Genomic DNA, 25183 nt, shown 5'->3' on the forward strand with positions numbered 1-25183 from the left:
CACAAATTCTCGTTCCTTTTCTCACAATAATTTACGATGCTTGGCATGCGCAGGCGTATTCGTTAAGACGTTATTACCAAGCAAGAATTAAGTCACGATAATAATCATAATAAGAAAATAAAGCTTAAGATAATTTTCAATAGTTTTGAGGAAACATGTTTATATATATATACGTGAATAAAATAAACATTTCCGTGTTCGGTACAATTAGCGAGAGAAATGTCGTGAAAATGCATCGGGTAATTGTAATAATTGTTAACCATAAATTGACATACGTATATCCATGTGTGCATCAATGCATGACAAGCTCGTTTCTATGTTGTATCTAATTTTCGACGAAACCGTAAGATAATCTTTCTCATGGTACGATACTTTTGAAATGGTTGTTAAACACGCGGTACGATCGGTCATGTTGATCTTCGTTGTCAGATAGAATCGTCCCACGCGTTTGTCGCATCTTGAAACGAGCACTACTCACGCTCACAACATTCAAGAAATTCTCTATACGTATATATAGGTATTAATAATACACGTGTATCTCTACATATATATATATATACTGAAACTTGTTATACGATAAATCGTCAAACGAACGAATCCAATTACGTCATTGGCAATGATAACAAAACGATTGATCCGAACATTTAACGATACTCGACAAATTGATTTTTATTTTCCATCAATAATAAATATCTAGATGTGAATAGATAATGTATTAATTTAATTTCATTCGAATAGAATAAAATAATGATTATTTTGTAAGGACATTAATAAGAAAAGTATATGGTTATTCTTTAGTAAGAAAAATTTCATTTGAAAAACGTTCCATTGTAATTTGTTTCAACAACGTATTTCCAGTTGTATTCACTTCCTTTTGTACGTTCGGTTAAGCTTTATTCGATTCTCACCCTATATTTCCTACCCCCGTCGGAGATACGTGTGTAGTGATTTATGTGGAAGCAAGTCTAGGTGATATAGATGACGACGACGACGACGACGGTCCGATGCTCGTAGTTGCTCGCGTGTTATGGTTTCTCGCACACGTTCGAATCTCATCGTTGAACGAATGAATGCGTGAACGTAAACATAGGTATACACAGACACGCATACATATACGAACGAGAATATACTCACGCACGCATGCACGCTCGCACGCACGCACTTTCGTCCCTCCCATTTCACCACCCTTCGTAATTATCGGATTTCCACCATGGTATTCTCTGCGGCTACGAAGAAGATATGGAGGATAATATGTATGCGTTTCTACGTGTATTTCTCTATGTATTCATTCGTGAATACGCATGTGTGTATGTTGTGTGTGTGTATATATATGCATGTGTGTTTTGAGAGAGTTTCTTCGCGTGACGGAATAATGGCGATAGAACCTACTTGCTTGTACCGTCAGAGTTTTTCTTTTCTTTTTTTTTTTTTTTTGTAATTTTCATTGCTCCCTCTCTCCCTCTCTCTCGCTCTAGAAATCTGCCTGACAGCTATACCATTATATACGTTTTTATTTTCTTCCCTTTTTTACTATTCGATAGTACTTTTTATTTCTATTTATTTTTAAATTCACCGTTTAATTTTAAATTCGATATTCTTCTCAAAGTGTTCTTTTTTTTTCTTTCTTTCTTTCTTTCTTTTTTCAAATAAAAACAGACAAATATTATAGACACTATATTCGATGAAAAGTAGTTGTATTATTGTCGTCTCGATTTGATAGCAACTACTCGAGGACTACTCGAAACGAGAGAATCGTATGATAAATGTATGATTTTTTAGAAATGTGCTTGTCGTTGAGAAATTTTTCGGAGTAAGGTACTTCTAGTGCACTATTCGTTCATGTTGATGCGAACTTGAGTGGTTGTAACTTAAACTCGTGACCCTTTTTTTTCCTTTTTTATTTTACCTATCGAAGAAACACCATAAAGCGAATTTATTACATCGGCGCATATGCTCAACCAATCGCGTATTATTTTCCTATATATTTTCTTTGTTATTTTTTTTTTCTTTCAATAAATCAACATTTGTCAAATTTATATTCATTCGTTGACAAATTTATTGCGCGTTGATGATAATAATCAATTATAAATAATATTATATCAGAATATTTTGTGAACATAATATACACACATTTGTTCTTGTTAAATAATATCACGTAGAAATCTGTAAGAAGATAGTTTATTATCTTGTAAATGGGGAAACGTTTAAAAGTACCTCAGGTACTCACAATTCTCTTTCTATTTCAAATTTCGTTGTTAAATATTCGAACAAGTGTGAAGAATTGTCAGATATTTCATATTTTTTTTTTGTCTCTCCTTTTTCCGTTTCCTTATTCATTCTTTCTTCTTGTTACTTTCATTCATTCATATAAGAAAGAGAGAGAGAGAGAGAGGGAGAGAAGGAGGTCTTCTTCAGACGACAAGTTCTATCGAAATATGAACTTAAACTACTTCTTTCTCTTTCTCTTACTCGAGAACGTGTTCGCAATATAATTTTACGAGTCCCGTCGGGCATGGCGAGTGCATAAAAGTCGACAGATGTCTTATCTCACGCTCGCGACTCGAGAAAAAAGATAGATAGGAAGGGTTGGAAAGAAAGAAAGGAAGAAAGAATGAATGAAAGGAAAAAAGGAACGAACGAAAAAGCGAAAAGAGGAAGCTTGTAAAATGACTTCACCTCGCATCCTTGTACATCGTTTTTACTTTTCACACTTCTCCTAAGAAACCGTGTTCCACCTGCCCTTTTGCAGTTTCAGTTTCATCCTTAACTCGTCCCTTTTTACCCCCATTCAGGGGATACAACAAAACCTTATGCTTCGTACGTGTTTACAATATACATTCCTAATGTTCTAGTATTTTGCCAATTGTATAAAAAGATCTTCATTTTTGTATACTTCTTACGAATCCCAATACTAACCTTATTATTATTATTATTATTATTAGATAGAATATGAATTTAACATAAACATAATTTTCTTCTCATTATAAATTTAAACCCCTTTTTATTACAATATTTTTATACAATATAAATATATAATTTATTATAATTAGTTAGAGATAAATTAAAAATAATAATTAATTAAATCGAAATACGTTGTAACGAATTTATTACGTTTTAATTATATTAATATTTATTATTACTAATATTTGAAAATATAATTAACTTAAATGGGAACAAAAAATAATACTTCGAGTAGATTAATTTGATAATAAAAGTATAAGGGAAAAAAAGAACTCAATTAGCATTAGTAATTATTATCGTTTCTACGAACCAACAATGATTCTAAACACGAAAGAAGGAATCTTATGGGCAACGACTTCAACAACGACAACATTGTCGTCGTCGTCGTCGTAGCCACAAAAGGTCGATAACGTCGACGATCACCTCCTCCGTGTCTAACGTTTGACCCCCAAGCACGAGCACGCACCACCACCAACTCGTATCGACTTCCCCTTTACCTGTAACCCCCCCCCCTTGCACTACACGCACCACGTCTTGTTTTTCCTCTTGCAGAAGTGAAATCGATGTAGCTCCGGCAAATTGCACTGGGGTTGGGCGTATGAACTAGCTAATACCTACTTCGTATCTCTACTAGCTTTTACTTCTAGTATTTTAAACTTCCTAAGTAAAAGAAAAGTACATTTATATATATGTGTGTGTGTGTGTGTGTGTATGCGTGTGGAATAATAAACACAACAATGTTCCTTTAATTTGGTTCGTTTAAAAGGAAAAAAAAACTCGTGTAAATTTGTATATACAGATAAAATGTATGAAAGAAGGAAAAAAAAAGTAATCAAATTGACAGATAGAAATGAAAAGTATCATAGCTCATTGGCGTTCACAAAAATGTTGTCTGTTCTGTTTGACGAACATAAAATGTAAAAAAAAAAAAAAAAAAAAACTCTACGTCATACGTAATACGTTGGTTACATGTGTTTTGTTATTTTTTTTTTTTTTTTTTTTTTTTGTAAATATGCACCAGCAGTTTCAACGAATCCAGTTAGTAATGCAAGAGCGAACGTGATAGGAATTTCAATGCGACACGAATTTAAAATATTTGCAATGGATAGGAGGAAGCCCCTGTAACCAATGAGAATCAATCACAATGTATATTCCTCTATCAAAATATCGCGTTTCATCGATCAGGTATAAAAGAATCGTAAATCGTTTTGAACAGGAAGAATTTTTGGGGAGGGACAAACTGATACAACGTTCTATGACTACGTAATGAAGAAATAACGTGCATATATATATCCATCGTGCACGTTGCATCGCATTATTGCTCCTTGACAACGTATGATACCGACAGCAAAAACGAGGGGAAGAAAAATATTGCGAACTCGCACGCTAAGTACCGCAGGCGTGGCTCCAGGTTGCACCGATCAGCGCATACGCGATCTTTGTACAACGAACTTGAGTCAGACTTTTTAGAAAAAGTTATCTTTACTATTGCAAAAACATCCGAGAAAAACAAATGATAATTATCTAATGATTTACTCTCTTTGAGCTATCTACACGTTAAATAATACAATTTCATATTTACGTATATCAAGCGACAAGTAAAACCAACAACAACAGCAACAACAACAAAGTTACTTCAAGAATATTGCTATTATATATTACATATTTCAGCTGCAATAATCGATTATTAAATGAACTTCATTGAAAATTTCTACGTTAGACTGAATTTCGATCTACCAAAGTATAGAATTTCAAAAGGAGTAAGTTTTATAGTAAAATAGTATCCTTTTACCATTTAGAATAATACTATGAAAACGAGTAGTGTATATTCAAGAATTGCAAAGGATGATAAAGAAGGATCTCTTTCTATGCGTATAGATATATCGAATAGTGAACCTGATATTGGTGATACCAAAAACTGAAATCGATGGTACATGTCCGTACCTGTAAGGACGAAAATAGGGGGGGGGGGGAAATAAAATAAAAGAAAAAAAAGAGAGAAGGTCGAGGTAGTAGCAAGAAGGGTGATAAAGGTGTCCGAAGGCGAGAAACGTGTGCCGAGCAACGAAACGTGCACAGAATGTGTCGTGTCTGCCACAAAATACTTTGTCACGCGACCGTGTTATACCCTGTGTTCTATACGCAAGAAACTATCAAGCTTACACAGACACACATCGAACACTAACACCAAGTAAAAGCTCTTACTACATACATATATATATATAATACATACTCTGCAGCTTGCTGCTATCTGTTCACCATGGGCAACGCCACTTCGCGTGATCTCTCGGGACACCATGCACACATACTATTATACATACATTTATACCCTAATACATATACTCGGTCATTTCGCCTGTCTTTATATCCCCACACTCTTTCATCTCTTTCCCTAGGTCGCTCAACGTCAGATAAACTGCTTATTTTATTCATAAACTTGCAAAAATCAATATTACAGTCCTCGCCCGCATTTTTTCCTCCTACTTTATATATTTCTTATATATTATTGAAAAGAAATATTATTTTAATAGAGATATGGTAATTGACCAATTATAGTTAACAGTAAAAAAAAAAAAATTTGAATAATAATCTAATCTAATTTTATTTTATTTTTTTTATTTTTAAAATTCTGTATTATTTAGTACAGTAAAAGTATCAAGATAAATATATTTATTACGTGTTTGGAATACATTTGTTTATTCTCTCTCTCTCTCTCTCTCTCTCTCTCTCTCTCTCTCTCTCTCTCTCCTGCATATCATATTTCCTACCAAACTTGCCTTGGTATGCAGGATGAAATTAGTCCTTAGTCTCGTCCGATGAAATGGAATGCGATATTCGTCCTTATGACAAGATACCTGGGTGAAGACAACGGTATTCCATGTACCAACTAATCACGATCTACTATGTGGGCTACATAAACGTCACTACGTTGCGTTTAATTATGGTAAACCAACGAACTATGCATCGTTCTCTTAGTTGATCATTGATATAATTAAGTTGAATATACTTTTCGAATATCTCTTTTTCATTGTAATATTATGAATATTCAATGGAAATTTGTAAAAAAAAAAAAAAAACATAATATAAACTAATAAGAAAAGTTTAGTATAATTAGGACTAATGAGATTCGGTAAGTTTATTCCAAAGAGAATTTAAATTCCGGGTATGGAAATCGAAATTATTCTGGTCTTTAGCTGACATTCTCTTTCTCTTTGCTTGCAGGTAATACCAGGAAACACGAACACGTATTTGGAGTCCAAGCATGAACTGGAGCCACCTCTGTGGGCTAGCAAGATCCGTTTTCTACCCTTCAGCAGTCACACGCGGACAGTTTGCATGCGGGTCGAGCTCTACGGGTGTTACTGGAGCGGTAAGCTGTTTGCACTTGCCAATTTTCGTGAAACTTCTCGACCCCCTTGGTATGCCAGCTTGGAACGTTCTATTAGCGAGGAAAAGCTATGCGTCGCATAAACACGCACCCATTTTACTACAGGATCCGTTCCTTCCGTAAATTGTAAATCGTTTAAATATAAATTGCTCTTAGAGGTATAAAATATTAAATTAAATATTGACTCGATTTGTTTTTGAAAATGATCAAACATACAGGTCTAATATTTAATTCAATAATCTTATCGTATATATCAAATTTAATTAAAGAATATTATTTTGAAATCGTCAGACGGTGTGGTATCCTATTCGATGCCCCAAGGCGACAAGAGAGGTAACGAATGGGAGTTCTTTGATGCCACTTACGACGGCCATTGGGACGATGAACTTCGTCGTGGATTGGGCCAATTAATAGACGGTAAAATGGGCCCGGATGATTTCAAGATGGGCTATTATGACGATAGAAGACAAGGTTGGGTTGGATGGAGGAACGATACACGAAATGATCAACCAATTGAAATCAAATTTGAGTTCGATGTAGTCAGAGAATTCTCGGCAATTCATATTTACTGCAACAACCAATTCACCAGGGACGTTCAGGTTAGTAGATTGCAGTGCTAGGAATGTTTGTTCAAGCATGTTTGAAACAATGAATGTTATTCCATTCACAGTTCGTTTTCAGAAAACGCTAACACTTGACCCGGATTATGTTTCTGTCGTAAATGGGATTACGTGAAAAATGTTTCGCTCGATTTTCGCGTGTCTTGAATACAAGCGAACGAAACGTTTGGTCATGTATTTTAACTGAAAAATGTGGAGAAACCTCGGGAACCTTTTTTGTCGATAAAGTGTACTAGACGTAAAGTCGTTGACCTCACGAAAGAATCGTTTACCTTCGCTTTAGCAATGTTGTACCTTTAGCCCTCGAGAAGAATGCGAAGACAGTGTCGATCAACAGGCTTACCCTCAGTGTTTTTTCGAGTTTTCTTTTCCACCTTTTACCACTAAGTCTTGGCATCTTACGAACCAGCTGCTGGCTGTTGCTTGATTGAATATTCTACTCGGCGCTTTATCGAATACGTGTCTATGGAATACAAACTCACCCAAACTCAACACTGATCCTATAGTTGCTTCCCATTTATATCATTACACTATTATTACCCTCCACGATTAATGGCATCTCGTTCAACTATATTGAATCTTGAAGTCAATTTTCGAATCTGATCAATTTCATACTTTTTCGAAATCATATTACACGGTAACATCTTTATTGTTTAAGAAGTGGTTGGATATATCCTCTATAAGTCTAACTTGGAAAACTTCGGTAATGTTCAATATGGATAGCACAACTTTAAGTTTGCGGAACATATACTTCCATGTATTTAGAAAGTTACAAGTAAAGATGTAGAGAGGTAAAAGAGCTGCGAGAAACAAAATATTGGATATTGCACTTGCAGTATTATCCATAACACCGTAATGTTTTGTTTAAATTACATTATTCTAATGTAATGTGATATACTATGGGTGTGAGTGTACGTGTGTGTGTATGTTTGAAATTGTATATTTATGTAGATATATTTGTATTGGCATATATGTACAACATTTATACGAGCCCAGGTTATGTACCATTTGCGCGTTGCGCGCGTATTTCACTAGTCTCGCAATAAATCCGCTTTGAACGCGCTCGCGTGCGCGCACTTTCCATAGCTCTCTATAGTGCATTTAAATGTTTGACGGCGCGTGCGATGAAATATGCATGGGAGATTATTGAACGTTGCCAGAAATGGAAAGCCCCGACTTTTGATCAAAACAGAATCGTTCTCGGCGAATGGTTCTTGTCGATTTAAAAATTCGTCCTGCCAGGGATTGTTATAGGAAAAGCTCCGACTGTGGGGCAGAGGGAGGGGAAGATAGTCAAGGTAAAGGGGAATGAAAAGTGTCGTTAATCTAACCAATTTTTTTTTTTTTTTTTTTTTTTTATTCCGGAATTTAGGAATATGAAAAATTTGTTATACGGGGTATTTTTTTTTAAATCTAACAGTTTAGAATGTATTTTTTTTTTTTTTTTTAAATACCAAAATCACACGCGTAGAAATGATTATGAAAATTATTCAAATTATGTGTGTGTCGCGTATTATCAGAATAATCTTGAGTTAATGACAGGGAGTAACGAGTCAGGTTTTGAGCATTTAATTGTCGATTCAAAGACATTTAGCTACGTGCTGTTGGCATTTCGATGCCACCCGAACCCCTCATAGTGTTATTTCACCTAATCTCACCCACTTTCGACTAAATCGATATTCTCGCGACACTTTCCGAGGCGTTACGCGCAGGATCGCTTCCGTTTCTCGTCAAAGTGCATAAATTAACGTGATTACACTTTCCCTACCTTGCCATAACCATCCTTCTAAACCCTCGGCGCCTGTTATTTTTTTTTTGTCTTTTCTTTTTATTTACGAATGCTCTTTACAGAGCCCGATGTACACCAGTTGATCTGTTGAATCCACTCGGTAGATTATCAAAATTTAATGTAACGCATAAAGTCTTATGGCCGACTAATGGATCGAAAAAGGGGGGGACTTCTCTTATTCTTCTTTACCAACTAAAGTAAAGAAAATATGTTTCTTTTAAAAGAATTTCGCGAGAGATCTTTAAAACTTTGCATTACTGACGACTTTCCGGTGCTCTTGTTTGAGATTAAAGAACTAGGATTAAAGAACTTTTTGTATTTTTTTTTTTTTTTTTTTTTTTTTTTTGAAGAAGAAGAAGAAGAAAAAGAAGAAAAATAAAATGACAGATATATAAAAGATTATTTTTGTGAAAATAGATAAATATTCTAGATCTTAAATAAATATTTTGTCTTATTTAAATTTCTTTCACGTAATTTATTTGAAATCGGACTTAGTTTTAGGTAAAACAACCAACCAGAAGCAACAAATAACATATACTACAAAAAGATAAAATTTAAAATTTCGATTCTATTCTAAGATAGTAAGTTACAAGAAAGTTTTATGGAATCTTACGAAGCGACGGTTTCTATATGGTATTTTACGTTAGCATATCGATATCGGAATGTCTATACTGTTACCAACAGATACCGGCCACTTTTCCGGCACACGATACCATTTTCCGCTTGTATGTACACCAAGAGGAACGTTGCCATACGAATCTTTGAGAATTGGTTTTATATAACGGAAATTACGAGATGGACGATATCTACGACGTATTCAATCCAAACTACGTGCAAAAAATGTGAATATTTTTACTGAAAAATGCCATCTTCTTCTTCTTCTTCTTCTTCTTTCCTTTTTATTCCTTGAAAAAAAGTTTTTTTCCTTCTTAAACTCTGAGACTCGGTGGAAGTTTAAGTACGATTATTCAATATTTCCTTAACTCGCGTTCGGTTGAACAGCTTTGAGCTACGTTTTTCTACTTTTTTTTTTATCATTGTGTGTGTGTGCATGTTACTTTCATTTTATTTCTTTTGGTTTGTCGACTGTATCGTCTTGACGAATTGTGATTTTATCAAATATATTATAATGAAATAACTGTATATGAAAAAAAGGAAAAATACCGTTACCAATTGATTATTCTCAAAAGATGGATAAATTATTCTCTACTCGTGTGTAAAATAATTTAATCATATTAAAAATATTCCGTCTCTTCAATTCTAGCATTTCAATTGAACATATTTAGCTCTGGCAAATATGCAAGTTAATCCGTAATTACTTCCTAACGTCTATTTTCAACCGGAACCATTTCTCAAACTCAATTTCATTTCAATCTCTTTTCATTTCATTTCCATGTTATCTCTCTCTTTCTCTCTTTCTTTCTTTCTTTCTTTCTTTCTTTCTTTCTCTTGGCAGAGAGTACCAATTCTTCTTTTTTTTTTTTATTCGTTCTTTTCTTCTTCTCTTTCTTATTCTCAGAAACGAACGGATATAAAATTAGTGAGACACACAAACTCGAGTGAATCGTTTTTCCATCAACTCCTTCCGAATCCAACTCCCTTCTCCTTTTATGTAAACCCTGCTCAACCTCGAATGATAGTCTTGATTTATGATCAGATCATATACTCCATCGAACTTTAGGGACACATTAAACTTTTATGATGTCCTCAATAGCCACACAACCTTTACTCCTACTATCCTGCGTTTTCAATCCCTTTCTACCCTCTTAAGAAGCATACAAGAGCCTAGCTACCCCGTTAAACGTTCATCCACGGGGAAATGATTTTCTCCTGGGATAAGGATGTTTATTATGTAAACCAAAGTGAAAGAAAAATTTTCAACAAGTATATATATATATATATAGACTCGTTTGCGTTCATTGTTTTCTTCTTCAAAATTAATACAATATCAAATAAATAAAGTATTCTTTTTTTATTGTCCAAACGAATGATTAAATAGTCAAAATTGGTTTTACATACTAATCGTTCATTACACAGTTATCCGTGAAATACTCAATACTTTTATCAAATAAAACAAAAATCTTTTTAATTAATAATCTCGTCATGTTAGACAAAGAAAAATATTCAAATCGTTTGCACATAGTTCCGATTTATTTTAACGAATGAAATAGATTACTCGGAAGACCTAATTTTTACTATTTTTACATTTCCTACTGCGTTATTAATATTTTTTCTGCTAACGTATACCCCAGATATGAAATATTATATATATATATATATATGTTATATCGAGATTTGAGTACATTGATTTTTTTCTTTTTTTTTTTCATCTCTCTATATCACAACCGTTCTCATTTTTATTCACAGATCTTCTCGCAAGTCGACATACTCTTCAGTATAGGCGGGCGATACTACAACGGTGAGCCGATTACCTACACCTACATGGAGGACAAAATATTTGAAACGTCTCGTAACGTCTCTATCAAGCTTCACCATCGTATCGGGAAGTACGTGAAATTGAGACTCCATTTTTCCGCCAGATGGATCATGATCAGCGAAGTGATTTTCGATTCTGGTAAGTCCTCTCTTCTGTTTGTTTTTTTTTCTTTTCTCTATTTTTTTTATATCAGAATAAAAAAAAGGTGTTCAACTTCTCTTTTCAATATCTCGCCGATCCTGTCATTGTAAAAAAAAAAAAAAAGAGAAAAAAAAACTTTTCTGTTCGTGACGCAAAATCGTTTGACTGGCATGGATTTTACTCAAAACGGGAAAAGAGAAATATATACATACATACATACATACATACATGCATGCATATATATATATATATGTGTGTATATATATTTATTTTTTATTCTTTCTTTTTTTATTTTTAAGCCTGGGCATTTTATTTCAATTCGCCAGAAACAGATCGTATTCGTATCCCTCTTTATAAACCATCCCCTTTTGGATCAATGCTTGTTCAATAGCCTACCCACCGACTGTCAATCGGTAAAAAAATATAGAGCTTTCGAAAACGATTTAAATCAATAAAAAAAAAGACCCCCCCGAGTAATTGAGGATTGTCCTGTTTCAAATTTATATTCAAAGATACTTTTACTTGTTTATCGTAATATTTATATAAAAAAAAAAAAAAAAAAAAAAAAAAAAAAAAAAAAAAAAATTCATCAGACTTGTCATTACTTGTTTTTTCTTGCGTCAATTTTCTTCATTACATTATTACTTTCTTACTTTCTCGATGATATCTCTTCTCGTTTCGTTGATACCTGTTTTTTTCTCTCTTTCTTTATGTTTCCCTTTTGAAATCGCAAATCACTCACAATTCGATTTAATGCACACTCCAGGAACTTCTTTTCTATCCGTGTTTTTCCTTCCTTGCGTTTTTCCCGATCGTTTCCTGGAAGAGATATAACGTATTGGTAGCATTACACGCGAGTATGGTTCTTTATCAAGAAAGATATAAAATCATGAAGTACGTCTTCGAAAATTCCTTCCGTTATTCCTTCTCTCTCTCTCTCTCTCTCTCTCTCTTTTTCTATCCTCATCTCTTTTTCCGTCGTTCTTTTCCACTGAAAGTAAATTCCATCTGATTTAAAGTAGTTCCGTCAGGAAATTGCATCTTACAAAGAGCTTATCGGTGTTTATCGAGGCACCCAGTTCTTCCAATATGGATGCAAAAGCAAGATGATTTATAATCGCGGATATATATATATATCGAATGGAGAATTACCATCTTATTCGTAGAGACGCATTGTCTCGACTATTTCAGAATCGATTTATCATAAACATATTAAGATATTTCCTCTCTAAATCTTCCATCAATTAAATTAGATTACATTAGATTAATAACATTAGTATTAATGTAATTATTGAACATGTCAATTGTACATGGGAAAAATGATATCTATCAATCAAATGACCATTTTTAAATTCTTTATCACAAATTACAATTCTTTGATCAAATTTAATAATAATTAAATTCAATAAAATTTCGAATTCTCATTGTTTCAATAAATAATAGATACTTTATAAAATATCGTCATTTTTGTAATATAACATATTGTAATAACTTTTATATTACCTTAATATACGAGCTAAAAAGACATTGTTAAGAAGAAAATATAATGGAAGAAGTGAATTCTAGAGAGAGAGAGAGAGAGAGAGAAAAAAAAAGGAAAAAAAGCTACGATAAAGGTACTTAAAATGCATCTAGGAATTAATGAAGCCACCACATATAGACAGAGAAATACAAAAGGTAAGTCCAAATCGGTAGACTTCGAGGAGAATAATAACCCTTAGGCTGAACACAAAGAACTCTCGAAAGAGCTTTTGCGCACAGTCGAATGAGAATCGTCGAACGATTCCTTAAAGCTCACTTCGTCGGAATCGGTTCCGATTAATGCAGACTCATGGTTTAAAACACATTCATATTCGCGTTATATTCAATTCGTACAAGCACGTACAAGCGAAAAGATGGCAAGGTACTTCTGTGAAATATATAGAATGCTTTTGAGATGACATAGACAAGACGAGAAGAAAAGTGGAAGAGAAGGAGAGTCAACTAGCAAACGAGTCAAGAGAGTGAACTTCATGTTGTTCACTGCGGTGGTGAGGTTGCTAATAACGCTCTGACTCCACTTTCGTTACTTTTTTTTTTTTTTCATTTCGCAAAAGACTCATCTAGACGCTAGACACTTCTCAACGATGTATCAAATGTAATGTTGAAACTTAGCATCGAATTGACACGCCATTAAACATTGGAGAACGTATTTTACATAATGTTACGTATGAATATCTGGAAAAGGGTATATGTGAATTTTTATCGAGTTACTTTTTAACACGTTCACTATGATAACTTATATTATAATGTATCATTTTTTTCAGAACCGTTAGATACAGATAAAGAGTATAAATAATATAATATAATAGAAAAAGTTCAACGATGAGTGAAATGAAATATGATTCGTGAATTTCGTGTTAAAACAGTGGATTAAACATCGTGAAGAAAGAAAGAAAGAAAATAATAATAAAGAGAAAGAGAACATTGTAGAGCTTAAAGGAGATTGTTGTTGATGACGTACCATGCCACCACAGCTTACTTTATCCCGAACGACTTTCCCTATACTCTTTACCCTTTCTATAGGATCGCTATCAACCCTTTTCTCTAAACAATACTTCCCAATACTCCCCTGTACGCTCTCAATCCAGACAGATAATTTCATAGGGATCTCTTTTGCGCGTTAAGCGTGAAATTCATGATCGAACAACCGCCACCCTTCGTTCGTTCGTTCGTTCGTTCGTTCGTTCGTTCGTTTCAACCAATGATATTGTGGTGAGTATATACTCGGTGGGAGGTTTGATATAGTAAAAAAAATGAAGCAACAGACGTATTGAAGAAAAATGAGTCTTCCTTTAACGACATACCCTACAAATATGACCGTCCTCTTGTAACCGATGTCTGTAAATAATGAACGAAGAGAGTTGAATAAGGGTGGAAAAAGAATAGGGTGAATGAACAGAGTGGAAGAACAGGAAGAAGGTTGAAATTCCTTTAACGTCGAGAAACGAGTCGATGTACATCGCGGAAAGTCCAATGAATAACCCTGCATCGAGATTATAAAAAAAAAAAAAAAAACAAAGAAAAAGAAAAAAACAAGTCTAATGACGAGAAAACTCGGAAACTTAGGAATCCAGCGCATATTTCTCTGTCCCTTATTATCAACATTTTTTAAGAAAAAGATTAAGGAACATCCTGGTATCTCATCAATTACGATCGAATTTCACAATGATGTTGAAAATTGTCCTTTGAAGATAAATTAAATTTGTATAAAAAAAAAAAAAAAAAAAAAAAAATTGTTATTTAATCGCTTTATTCGTTATTCTATAAACGTACTATATATTTCTATAGAAAAGGTTTTCTAATATTAAAACATGTTGGAATTCCGTTTGTGCCGTATCCGTGACCCGTGAGAACGGTAAAGATTTTTGGCCCCCCATTTTATTTTATTTTTTTTTTTTTTTTTTTTTTTTTTTAAAGAAGTATCCTCCGTTCTCCCTCAACCAAATAAATTCATGAAATAGGAAATATTTTCTACTCTCCGTCGTCTCATCCGAAATCGTCTCGCATCACGCAAAAATATTTCACCGTTGGGAATGGTTCCTTCCGTTCTTTAAATATTCAAGATATCGTGTCCAAGTGACGTTTAGCAAAAGAAGATCACATACTATTTCCCGTGAATTCCACGAATTCTCTGTCGGAATCGTAGGTTTTCGGTTAGATGATCCTCCAACAGGGATGAAGAAGGAAAAACAGGTCAGTAGCTTGCTAGCTAGCAACGGTGGTTCAGGAGATACGGTGACGGAGACGATGAGAAGGGTGGAAAAAATGGGAGGAAGGTGGGATAAGGGGGGTACTGCATTTCCATACCGTACGGTAAATCAAAGAGCTTTAAAATTGGCGAGAAGAGAGTTGTGCGCGCGACACGGGCCGCGAGATCAAGGAGCGCATTAGTTGCGTTTGACATTGAGCGTCAGCTGCATATGCATGCATATGCATACTCACACACACACACAGACATACAAGTGTGCGTACACACGCACCAAAGCCATTTTACTTTTCTACTCATAAAACTATATTCAGAGCGAGCGTCTTAAGCATCGCAAAAGAGTCTTCTTTGCAAGATGATATCCTGACTCGAGCTTGGAACTCGAGTAAATAAAGTCTTACGTTAACGTACTCGGTGAATTCTCATTAAACGTACTCGTTGGATTTTAATTGGATCGCTTGTTTTCTTTCTTTCCATACTTTCTTTTTTTATTCTTTGTTTTCCGGTTCGTTTTATGCAACTATTCTTTTTGTTTTTTTTGTTTTGTTTTTTTCTGCATGATCTTAATCGAATTTTTACACGTTTGTCTGAGCAATTCGATCTTCTTGAAGAAAAAGTTTTTCAATGAAATATAGGAAATTACGAGACACCCTGTATAAGAGGATATACCAACACATCTTAGATTAGTAATTCATAGCACTCGTCGTAAAGGCTCTTCGCTTAAACGCCGTTCAAGTCGTTCTCACACGCGACGAAAGGCTTGCTTACACTTTTTCTTCTTCCTCTTCTTTTTCTTTTTCTTCTTTTCTTCTTTTCTTCCTTTTTGTTTTTGCGCCGCTTAGATCTCCTCGCGGAAATGAAGAAAGGCATCCAGTTGCATCCTACGAAGTGATGATTTATAATCCAAATAACTGTACTTGAACGCGTAATTATGTCTCTGTCATCGTCGCTCCTATTGATCCAACCTTTTTTTTACTTCCAATCTTAAGATATCACATTACAATTGAATTAAGAAATGTTTCGATATTATCCAGAGAAATGAATAAAATAAATTATATTTGGAATACTAATTTTCAATGAAAACAAAAAATCAATAAGTTTTCATTTATATCGTTAGTCGAGTTTAAATTAACCATTAAAAAATAATGTTATCTTTCGTCGTTAGTCAGCATTCATTTGTTGCTTAAACACCTGACACCCCAATAGAGAAAGAAACAATATGGCGGTCGGCATACTCCTTTGTAGTTTATATCTTCAATGTATAAAGAATGTTTAATATCGAATTTCATGCGGGAGATTCGCAAAAGAGAAAAAAATAAAGTATGGTTCGGCTTGTTGCTCGCACTAACGCTGGCGAAGCAAAAGGATGACGTAGGAGAAACAGGACACGTAAAAACCGATATCAAACGCGATGACAGCTTTGTTTCGGCCGGGATAATCCTGTCGGGAATTCACGGAATACCGCACGCGACCTGCCACGAAGAAAAGCTTCGTTCGTTCATTCGTTCGTTCATACGTACGTACGTTCGTTCGTTCGTTCGTTCGTTCTTTCACATCTCGACCTTCCCCTCTGCTAACCTCTCCCCTAACCCCTTTCCTTCCCCTCCTTCTTTTACCACCATCGTTAGTTTTCTCTTTCTCTCGTCGACTCTGGGATGCATTTATACGTCGTCTTCCTTACATTTCGTCATGACAGTTTGTATATATTCGTTCGAACTGTTTAAACAATGCCTGTTGAAAATTTCAACGGAAAACGATGTTTCGTTTAAAAAGAAAAAAAAAGGAGCTTTACAATAGTTATAGAATTTTATTTTCTCTCATTATATAATTGGATATAGAATTTATTTTATTATATCAACTTATAACAAACAATAGTGATTTTTCTGAAACAACATTGTTTTACAATATCTACGAAAAAAAGATATTTTATAATGTTTACGTGTAAATACGACCCACACAACAACATCGTCACTTTGCTATTTCTTTATCGCTTTTCTTGGATTATCGATGATGCATCGTAGCACAAATAGGTTGATTTTACGCTCCATATGCACGGAGAAAAAAAGCTTTCGCGGAATAAGATGCAGGTCCAGCATTAATAGCTCGCGCTCGCTATGTGTTTATTTTTTGTTGTGTCGTTCTTTTTTTACATGTTTTTTTTTTCCTTTTCAACACTCGCTATCCTCGTCCGATGCTTATCTTTCAAAGGACCATCCTCGTGAGCGCCTCACGCACGATTACTTCTCTTTGAAGGACGCAAAAGAAAGAGTCCCGAGTAGGAAACGACACTTTTTTTTTTTCGTGTCGTCACGTGCATTCGTGCGATTATAATGCGCGGACTACGTTCCCCGCATAGGTTTTTTTTTTTTTTTCCCCACGGCAAAGTCATTTGCAGTTTCTAAACACACGTTCTATTTTTTGAATAATCCTAGTTAATTATTTTTATATTACGTTAATTAAAGTTTAACCAATGACCACGTGAATGCTTGTTATCTTGATCATTATATTACGTAGCACGTTAAGAATAAAATATAATAATGTTCAAATAAAAATAATAATATTTTATATAAACATTGTTTTGTTTCAAGACATAGCGCATGGTAATTTCACGAACGAGGAAGCACCTACGACTGAATTACCAATTCAAAGTGACGTTTTTGTTGAAAAAAATGGATCGGGCGTTGACGGTGAACTTCCTGTATCAACTGCTAAACACGATGATCCAACATACATGGCAATCGTAATTGGAGTATTGATGGCTGTAATATTGCTCCTTGCCGTGGCAATATTTCTGATAGTATCGAGACACAGACAACGTAAATGTTTTGCTAGTCCTATGACTGGAAAAGCTCCATCTCATTTGGGTTCAACCTGTGCCACTGTAGAAAAGGGAGCAGCGTTGATGGCTTATACTTTGGAAGACGACGAAAGGTAGGTACCATATCGATATATCGATCAAAGTATAATTTAGTCATCCAAAAGTTTTTGATTTTATCATAGAACCTAACATTAATAATCTTGTCTTAGCTATGATCGACTTTTAGACGTTCCTTTAAACGATTATCTCATTAACAGTGAAAGCAACTGCTAGCTCGAGAAGAACCTGCAATTAGTCAAAGATCGTTTTTTTTGTTGTTGTTGTCATTATGATAGATACGCCGGGGGTTCTTTGCCTACCCTACCACGTGATCTGGGCAATCGTCTCCTGGATATCGCCAAGCTCGATGACTATCAGGAACCCTACCAAGCGTTGAAGTATGCTCCGTACTACAGCTACAGCACCGTCGTTATGGAGATGAAAGACATGATGCTGAACAACAAGGGCACCAACATCAATCACTCAGGTATGCGTCGTTCGAACGGTACCGTGCCGATACATTCATGGACATACGCTTACATCTACTCCTAGAACATACGACTAGCTTTTACTGATGGTACACTAACATGCACAAATACGTATCAACGTACAAAGCATTTCCCTAACCGCAATCAATACACCATCCCCATTCTACATCCGTTCCTCCTTTGCTATATCATCCACAGCGGTGTACGCGAACGGTGCAGTTGACACATCATACGATTATGCGGTACCGGAACTCGGCACGGTACCTCTCCTCAACCAAGAAGGAACCGGAGGATGTCCTAGGACCACTACTGTATCCAGTACTACCAGTGACAAAGAGAGTCTCTTCTCTAAGAATTCTTCTCACAGCGCTAAAACCGAGGACAAGAAGGTCAGTTTCAATTTAGATTAATCATGGTCATGTTACTTTGATTTCTTGATTATAACTGTTTCTACAACGATTAGATGGTAGATTTCATATAACATATTTTGATTAGACTCGTAGATATTGATTTCGATCTAACAAGTGAAATTATTTTCATTACAAATTCATCATTTAAATTTATCTTTTTCATTAATACTTCAGAAGAAGATTCTTGTCAATATTTTAGTACTTACCTGGATATATAAAGGTAGAATCTCCTTTCATTGAAAACGGCCTCGGTTCTAGCCGAGGGAAAAAAAAAAATTGAAATTAATTATTTAAATCACTACTAGATTCTGGTAAGAGATTGAAATGTTTTTGGGGTAGATTGGTTCTCGTCCCACGGGTACACTGAGGTCTACCTCGTGTCCAGAATTTCGATACAACACGAAAACCACTTGACTGTTCAGTTGTAAAGTGGATAAAAACATGTAGAAATAATGAAAAAAAATATATATATATATATATAAAAACGACCAAAAATATTATTACATCGAGTAGAGAGTGTTGCCAATTATAAGTCCCATTTCCGACACTATATTATACACAATTAAAATACTATTGAAAATATTTCATTCATTTTTAGGATTAGTTGAATATTGAAAAGTTACCATCTATGAAACATATTTATGAAAGCTAACTAAGCAATTCTTTCCGTTTCAATAAACATCACCAGTCCATGATATGTTCCTGCATTTATCAGCATGAATGCATTCCCAGTCAACAAACGATTCCTTTTGCTGTGCTTCCCTAGTCTTCCAGATAAAGAAACGGTGAACTAGTATGCTAGTGTTCGCTCTCTCGTAAACTGAATAGTATTCTCCGTATCGGATATGTATAGTTTCGGATTGAGATTGATCCGAATACAATACTCCGGCTAGGACGATCCAAATCCGAAAGTGCTCATGTCTATGTCGGTACCCGTCTGTTCGTGATTGACATACGACAGTACCACTCGAAACAGTCAAAACATTTCACCCTACCACCCCCGTGTATTCTCTGCCCTTGACGCATCGGTAGCAATGCCAATCAACGGATCCTCGATTAATTCATCCTATCCCTAACTGCCCTTCTATACTCCTCGCACGTTTTTTGACAAAACCTTTTTCGTGTTTTATTTTTCATTGCTTCTTTTTCTTCTTCTTTTTTTCCTTTTTTTTTTCTTTTCTTTTTTTTTGATCTTCCACCTCTCGCATTAAATTATTTCCAATTATTTTTTATCAATTTATTTATTAGCAATCATCTATACGTAATTTAATAAACATGACAAGATAATGATACAGTAGGAGCAACGATACATCAAATATCAAAGAACAATCTTTCGTGAACCCCATTTCGTGTTTTACCAACCTAGCGTGATCGTCGATCGTCGATTATCAATGGTCTACAGCAGCACAATAGATCTTTCTTCGGTGTTGCAGTCACCAACACAACAGGAGGTACTATCGGCCTTGAAAAGACGTCTCGAGCAAACTAGCGTTCCTCTCTTCCCACGACATCGCCTTCGCATGCTTTCCAAACTCGCAGAAGGTGCATTTGGGACGGTAAGCATATTAATAATCTTTTATAATTACTACTCGCACAAAAAAGTATGGATCACAATTTATTAAATTAAATAAGAAAAAAGATTTATTAAATTGAATTTAAAAACAAAAAAAAAGACAATCCACAAACGAAAAATTATTTAATTGGATTTAGCAAATGAATAAAGAGCTTACTCTCTCGACAAATTCATTTGAAAAATAAATTAATCCTTTTGACAGCATCAAATACGACAGGTCGTCGTCTTTGACATTTGTTCGACTATCAGAACAGAACAGAACAGGACAGAACGAACGTTTGCACGGTTATGAATGAATGGCACGACAAAGTGCTTCCAATTTATCCACAATTTACGAAATGACGGCACTTCCTATCGGTTCGATGATGATCAGGAAATCAATCCGTTTGTTGAGAGAGAAACTCGCAAAGCAACTTCTCAAACCAAAAGTCCATTCGCTTGTGCTCGCGCAATGAGTTAGCACGACGGGAGCTTCTAGGCACGCAACAATACGTCGATTAACGAAGCGCAGTATTATTCTTCCTGAATACAATACAACCTCGTCGGCCGAGACTCATCGAGTATGATCAATTTAGAATGTGTTAGCGCGGCTAATAATTCCCTTTTGTCCTCCGCCCCTTCGTGTACATCGGGTAGCGTTAATGACCGGCTAGACCGAAGTCACCGCTTTCGACACCCTTTTCAAAGTACCGCATCGTCGAGTTTGCGAAAATACACCGATCCCCACTTGCCGATGATTTATTTTCAGTATGACCAGAAAAGGGTTAGCAAAAATGAAACATAAAAGAAAATTACTTAATTCATATATATAGATATTTCTCTTTGGAAGTTGACTTTAATGATTAAGCGTTGATAAAAATCATTAATAGCGAGAAAAAACAATTATTCTTTCGTATGGGGGTGTGATCAAAGGATTCACTATCGAAAAATTTAAATACGAGGATATAACGTATATCAAAACGGGAGATGGATGCATCAAATCTGTACGGTCGATAGGGTAGAGGAGAGGATGGTGGTTTAAAACGCGCGTCGACAATTTCAAAGAAATACTACCAGACGCCATCAGATTGAAAAGTCTTGAAAGAATTCAATGAACTCGCGAACATGTATCAACTCGAAAGCATTTCCTTTTTTCTTTTTTTTTTCTCTCTCTTTTTTTTTTCTTTTTCCCCACACCCTTCTTCCTCTAACACACAGGGAACGACGAACAATATAAAAGCGACGACCACCGCGGCAATAATTTTAAAATGCGCGTCGAATTCGAAGCGATTCATCTTTCAGCTTTTCCCCCTTCATATTTTTAAGTAAAACGATTTGTCTAACGAAGAAAAAAAGATATATAAGAAGTAAAGAGTGAAAACATGTGAGAGAGAAATAGATAGATAGGTAGATAGAGAAAAGAAAAAAAAAACAAAAATCTTTTTCCTAAAGGTATACGTCGCTGAAGCCGAAGGGATTCCTGAGTATGGAACAACGACCACCCTCGGCAAGCGTTTCGTCGCCGTCAAGTTTTTATTACCGGAAGCCAGCGAGAAGGAAAAGTGAGTATACGAGCGCATCAACACATACATACAAGCTCACACTCATATATATATATACACACACACACACACGTACTTCGCATGTTCACATGATTATGCACACATGCAGTTTTACCTGGAATCTCAAAATTTGCATTCTCTCGTGTTATGGCATACGCTCGATCGAATTCTCTCTCTTACCTACCCCCTTCCCCTCTCATTTTATTCTTTTAGATTCTCATCCTTTTGTTAAACCGATAAACCTTATACTCGTTCCACCGGTTCTCCACTCACGATTTCATATCATGTTTGGAGTGTTGTATTGATCCGTGGTAATATAAAGTATAGATAAAACGAAGCTTATTTTGAAGAAAACTTTTCAAAGTCTTATTGGAATGTTAGTGATACGATTAATCGTTAATGTAGCAACGTAATACAATAATTTTACTTTTAAATTAACTCAAACAATTCTTTTTATTTGGATATATTGATTTTTACGATCGTTCTATATACATAAATATCGTTAAGACAAGATGTAAATAATATTTGGTTCGGATTTATTTGTATAGGAATGCAAAATCGATTCGCATCCTTCGACACGTCTGTAAGACATACATAAAAAGGTTCAATAAAGTATAAAACTTCGTTCGTTTCTTTCATGTTAGCCAATCCTCTCATTCACCTTCCCAAAAAAATATTCTTGGCCAGAGGTCCAACAGTCTGAGCCACGCATCAACGGACACGTCGTCGTCCGTTTGTTCATAGAAAGGAACCCCACGGTGTGCGATCAAGAAACGTTGGCAAAAAATTTACCAGATAAGAGGGCCAGCCTCCTGAAGACGAGAGCCGAGTCGTTCCCGCGACTATCGCGCTTGGACATCACAAAAAAAAAACCTCACTTTCGATTCGCCGAATGGAATAGATTTGCATACAATGACCAACAAGAGATAGGGTGGACCGGAACCTTGGTCTCTCTCTCTCTCTCCCCCTCTCTCTCTCTGAATGAGAAAGAAAAAGAAAAAAAAAGTCGCGACAGAAACGCACGCCGGCTTCCTTCTTGGACTCTTTCGTCGACCCGAATCTCCTCACAAAATGACAAAGCTTCGTTCCTTAACCCCCAGCTCATTCCAACTCAGCATTTCCACCTTACAATCGTTTCTACCTTTCTATGACAAAGACGAATTACTTTAGCAAGATCTATCTACCTGTTCGTTTATCTTTATAGATAAAATACTTTGCACACACAGAATCTGTTACGATTAATCAGAAAAGGAACATGTGAATTTTTAATCGAAACAATTATTGAATATTTAGAAAATAATTATTTATCGTAAAAGATTTATCATTGCATATCGTATTTTTTTTATCTAAATGTACTCTAAACATATCACAAATTTCATATTAATTTGTTTTCTTTTTCTAGTTAAAGCTACATGTGATCAAATAAAATAATCTGTACAAAAATCGTAGAACCCGTAAAAAATTCATCATCTTAATTACATATCATAAGTTTGATTTAAATGTAATCTAAAGATATTACAAATTTCATATTAATTCATTTTCTTATTTTTCTTAGAGTTAACTGTGATCAAATAAAACAGCATGTACAAAAATCATAGAACCCTTATACGTCAAACATAAACTTTCGAAGTCGAATAGTCGGGCTCATTCCAACGCTTTGTCTTCGACAACTCACGCAACAAGTTTCCCACCATCGTTGTCGTTGTCGTTGTCGTTGTCGTCGTCGGGTATAACGTATCGCGTCTCGTGACTCCGACCCTCTCAATTTACCCTCCCTTCGTCTCACCTCAATTTTCTTCTCACGAAGTAGTCTCTCTCTCTCTCTCTCTTTCTCTCTCTCTTTCTCTCTCCCCCTAAATCGAAACGATCTACCATTTCTCCCTTTCACGAGAGATCCGAAGACAAAACCTTCCGTTTTTCATACTACCTTTAGAGCCTAATGTAACACCATTCGTTACCACACTACTCTGAACTGTTCTCTTGGTCCTTGAGAATAGTTTACTGATTGGTCCTCTTTTTACTCTTACCTTCTCTCCTTATCACTTTACGTTTGTATATGTGAGTATACATTTATACACGTATACTTGTGTATAAATGATAGTTTTTAGAATGTAAGCGATACTATTATAAAGGATAAAAAAAAAGATGAACAATGTTGACAAACCCCATCCCCTCTTACCCCATCATGCTAAACAGAACTAACAACGATTCTAGTGGTCATGGTCTGGCAAAGGTCGCGTTTACTATAGATAAGGGGGTTGTTTTATGCGTCACGCTTCCTATCGCTTGATGCAGACTCCAGAGTATAATTTTATACATATACAATGCACGTATACAGTTACGTTTTTTTTTTTTTTTTTTTAATCGATCGTTTCCATATATATTCTATCATCGAGAGACCTAAACTCCTTCACCTTCTTTTTCTTTCTTTCTTTCTTCTTTTCTTTCTTTCTTTCTTTCTTCTTATCGTCTTTTAAGGAGATGGAAACATTCGGATTGTAGAAAGAACTGCCAAGAATCCAGGTCGTTTATCTTAATAAAATGTGAGAAACTACTATAGAATTTGGAGATTGAACATCGTCGTTAAGTCGAAAAGCAAAATCACTCACTGAAATCGAACTAGGAAATGGAATATATTTTGTTTGCATAGTTTAATAATAAGTAAATTACTGTTTGATATTATAACGAATCAATAAAATAGAATCAAAGATAAATGAGATTCATGTTAATGCAACATTGTATATAGAACTATTTTCTTTATGAACCGTGTTTCGTTTTATAAATCAACTGCATTAACGATACAAAGAATTTTTCGTCTAAGAGCGAAACAATCGTAGAACACAATTCATAGGAACGTAGTCATAATTCTTAGTAAAACGCGAATAGTGCAGGTAACAGGAGAAGTGAGGGGTTGCATTCTCGGTAGGATTCTCGGTTTTATAGCGAATCGATAGCAGCCTTGTAGTTTTGTTAACGGCCGCATTAAGCTATCACGCGAGAGTGCCATTACCAAGTCGATCGTAAGTAAAGCCGAAGTAACGAGCCTGGGTTGAACAACATTCACCGTCGGTAAAGTCCATGGCATTACTACTCTCTCTCTCTCTCTCTCTCTCTATCTATCTATCTATCTTTCTCTATTCTCTTGCAAAAGCTTCAAATTTTCATGAAGAGTAACATGAAAATGCACACCAAAATATTTACTTATTCGTCGTACTTGAAAATTAATAATT

General features: G+C 35.1%; 2 protein-coding genes across 4 annotated transcripts in view; both read left to right on the forward strand.

The window, feature by feature from the left end:
• LOC107067202 (uncharacterized) overlaps positions 1 to 25183 on the forward strand; it is a 166464-nt gene that overhangs the window by 119316 nt on the left and 21965 nt on the right. The gene's annotated exons all lie outside the window — the stretch shown is intronic.
• Positions 1 to 25183, forward strand: part of LOC107067203 (discoidin domain-containing receptor 2) — a 111811-nt gene that overhangs the window by 74149 nt on the left and 12479 nt on the right. For all 3 annotated transcript variants that reach the window (XM_089174638.1, XM_089174640.1, XM_089174639.1), the window contains 8 exons: positions 6184 to 6331; positions 6641 to 6948; positions 11126 to 11333; positions 17673 to 18015; positions 18238 to 18428; positions 18628 to 18818; positions 20273 to 20395; positions 21844 to 21953. In XM_089174638.1, coding sequence (XP_089030764.1) covers positions 6184 to 6331; positions 6641 to 6948; positions 11126 to 11333; positions 17673 to 18015; positions 18238 to 18428; positions 18628 to 18818; positions 20273 to 20395; positions 21844 to 21953 — 1622 coding nt within the window. The remainder of the gene's footprint in view (positions 1 to 6183; positions 6332 to 6640; positions 6949 to 11125; positions 11334 to 17672; positions 18016 to 18237; positions 18429 to 18627; positions 18819 to 20272; positions 20396 to 21843; positions 21954 to 25183) is intronic.

This window comes from Polistes dominula, unplaced genomic scaffold, assembly GCF_049000335.1.
Source record: "Polistes dominula isolate Pdom_NZ unplaced genomic scaffold, Pdom_raw_medaka contig_16, whole genome shotgun sequence".
NCBI lineage: Eukaryota > Metazoa > Arthropoda > Insecta > Hymenoptera > Vespidae > Polistes > Polistes dominula.